Raw genomic sequence first — 2846 nt, 5'->3', positions numbered from 1 at the left:
CTTCGGATCTTAAGATCTTGTATTGATTATATTTATCATGTGATCAATTCAATTATAAAATACCCTGTCAACAAACAAACAAACAAACAAACGCGCGCACATTCATGCATACGCACATGCATAGAGAGGGGACAGACAGACAGACAGACAGACAGACAGACAGACAGACACACACACACACACACACACAGACAGACAGACAGACTGACAGACAGACAGACAGACAGACAGACAGACAGACAGACAGACAGACAGGCAGACAGACAGACACCGTGAAACTATTGTCATACCATTTGAAGTTGTAAAATCCTATGTATAAACCCAACATGGTGGCTACAACGTGTCTGGTTGTTGCGTTGACTTTAGTTGGATGTAGTAGAGTTCGGTACAGGATTGCTGTGAGAAGAGATATGACTTGGAAGACGAGGAACTGAACCTAGAAGATAACATCCTTTAAATGATGAGTGGGGAGGGGGTGTTTTGAAGAAATGGCATATCATGTAATAGAACGTACCTTCAAGTTGTCATTTCTTTGTCGTCATAGCATACAATTGGTAGGCTCAGTCTAGCCTCGCTGCACTTCTCGTCATAGCATACAATTGGTAGGCTCAGTCTAGCCTCGCTGCACTTCTCGTCATAGCATACAATTGGTAGGCTCAGTCTAGCCTCGCTGCACTTCTCGGGGTATGGTATTACCGTACCATGACGCAAAGATCGAGTAAGTGCACCTTGACTGATCAAAGACCACCAAGGAGGGGGGTCTATGGTCTGATATAGGACAATTATAGATCATTACAGTTTACGTTATATGCTTTCTTTATAGAATAGTTTATATAAACGGTTAACGTTTTGAAAAAGCAATGAAACAAATCGAAGAATTATTTTATGCTCATTTTCACTGGGCATAGAACATGTGCAATTCAATGCATTCTGATGACCTTGACCCGAACTCAGTGAGGCTGGGACTATTATCCGCGGGAAGAAAATGGTATATAGGTCATATGAATAAATACAAACACTGATATATATTGTCAATTCCCCTGCCAATCACTCGGAACATTTTATGTGCGTATTGATGTCATTAATTTACGTAATATAATCAAAAATAGATTACGTCACAAGTGACTTACCTCGGGTTCCTTTACTCCACTCAAACTTGACAGCATTGTCACCAAATACGATAAACCAGGCGCCATGTTAGACCTTTGTTCGTGAATTTACTCCACTATTCAAATGCAGCTTACACGTTTATACCTTCGTTATTTGACAAAATCTGTAATCTGATACAAATCTGGTATTGATGACAGTATAATCAATGAACTGATCGACTGATTTATTGTTCGACTAGGTCCGCCAGATCAGTTCCTGTGTGACATCATTGATCCCGATCATGCCATAAATACACGACTTAGCAGTTTTATAGCGTGTTTCAGTTTTTGTTGGAACATTTCAGAGCTTTTAAAGTCCTCGGAACGCTTTGCATGTACATGCACTAAATTCATTTTAAAAAAACAATTAATCATACCATGTGATGTATCTTTGTCGTCAATGTTTAGATATACGCCAGCGTGCAGTGGTGCAGTAATGATTCAAACGTCGTTTAAATTATAGACTCGCTTTGATGTCAAAACATTCAAATCGGTGGGGACAAAACACAGGTACAGGCCAGGCCAGGTCAGATAAAGCCTGAATTCTTTTGTTGGATTCACATTCACATTCGGACCCAACGTCATCTGTTTTTATTAGCAATATATAAATTCACATTCTCTTTTGTAAATGCTAATTCAACAATCAATATTTATCAATCTATCAATGATAAATACTCTGAACCGCGAAACACTATCTCTCTTGACAACCATTAATTACTAATTTTAATTGTGTTTTGAACTGATTCCATTCAAATCATAGTGCTCAATAATAATGATTGTTCTGAGTCCCTCTAGACTAATAACTCTATTCACCTGCAGAAAGTATGAGCAAATATACCAACACACACACACACATACACACACATACATACACACACATACACTCACATACATACATACATACATACATACATACATACATACATACATACATACATACATACATACATACATACATACATACATACAAACATACATACATACATACATACATACATACATACATACATACATACATACATACATACATACATACATACATACAACCATACATACAACCATCCATCCAAGTAAGCAAACAAACAATAAACTATACGAGATATGATGAACACAAAATCATACAGTTATATCTGCCTTCTGTAAATTCCCTCGATGTCATCGACAATTATATTGGGTCATGTTGAAGTGTCCTTCACTTTCTTGTATGTCGCTTAACAAAACAATGTCTGGGTCTATAATGAGGTCAACTTTATATGTATATATTAATCAGTGCTCATTGAAGAAAACTCTACAAACTTTCCATCAATATGTTACTTGATCAACACGTTACGACAAGACATTATATATATGTTATGGTTATATCCCTCGTTCAAATCTTTCACAAAGCCACCACTTGGGTCAGCTGGTCACAACACTGTGTACCTTGTACCAGCTAGTCTACAAACCCTTGGTCAAGCCTGAGAAGGTGCAGACAAGACAAGTCCGTGTGCGGTCAGAAAACAGTATAAAATGTCTACAGGGATGTTTTGAATGCACAGATTGTCGCGATCATCAGTGCTTAGTGTATATAGAATTATGTATATTATATAATCATATGCACACACACTAAGCAGTTTCATATGAACATATACAATAAACAGTACAGTGTTTCTGGCCAAAATGTTTCGCTCAGGCTTTGCAGAGTAATATATATATATA

The 2846-nt window shown here is 37.4% G+C and overlaps 1 protein-coding gene across 1 annotated transcript in view; it reads right to left on the bottom strand.

Moving 5' to 3' along the window:
- Positions 1–1196, bottom strand: part of LOC144433681 (membrane-bound glycerophospholipid O-acyltransferase 2-like) — a 12796-nt gene extending 11600 nt beyond the window's left edge. Inside the window, exons 1-2 of the mRNA XM_078122032.1 lie at positions 1131–1196; positions 291–436 (exon numbers count right to left, since the gene is read on the bottom strand). Coding sequence (XP_077978158.1) covers positions 291–436; positions 1131–1196 — 212 coding nt within the window. The remainder of the gene's footprint in view (positions 1–290; positions 437–1130) is intronic.
- Between the last annotated feature and the right edge of the window lie 1650 nt (positions 1197–2846).

Source organism: Glandiceps talaboti, chromosome 4 (assembly GCF_964340395.1).
Source record: "Glandiceps talaboti chromosome 4, keGlaTala1.1, whole genome shotgun sequence".
In the NCBI taxonomy this organism is placed as follows: domain Eukaryota; kingdom Metazoa; phylum Hemichordata; class Enteropneusta; family Spengelidae; genus Glandiceps; species Glandiceps talaboti.
This window is presented reverse-complemented; position numbering and strand designations above follow the sequence as displayed.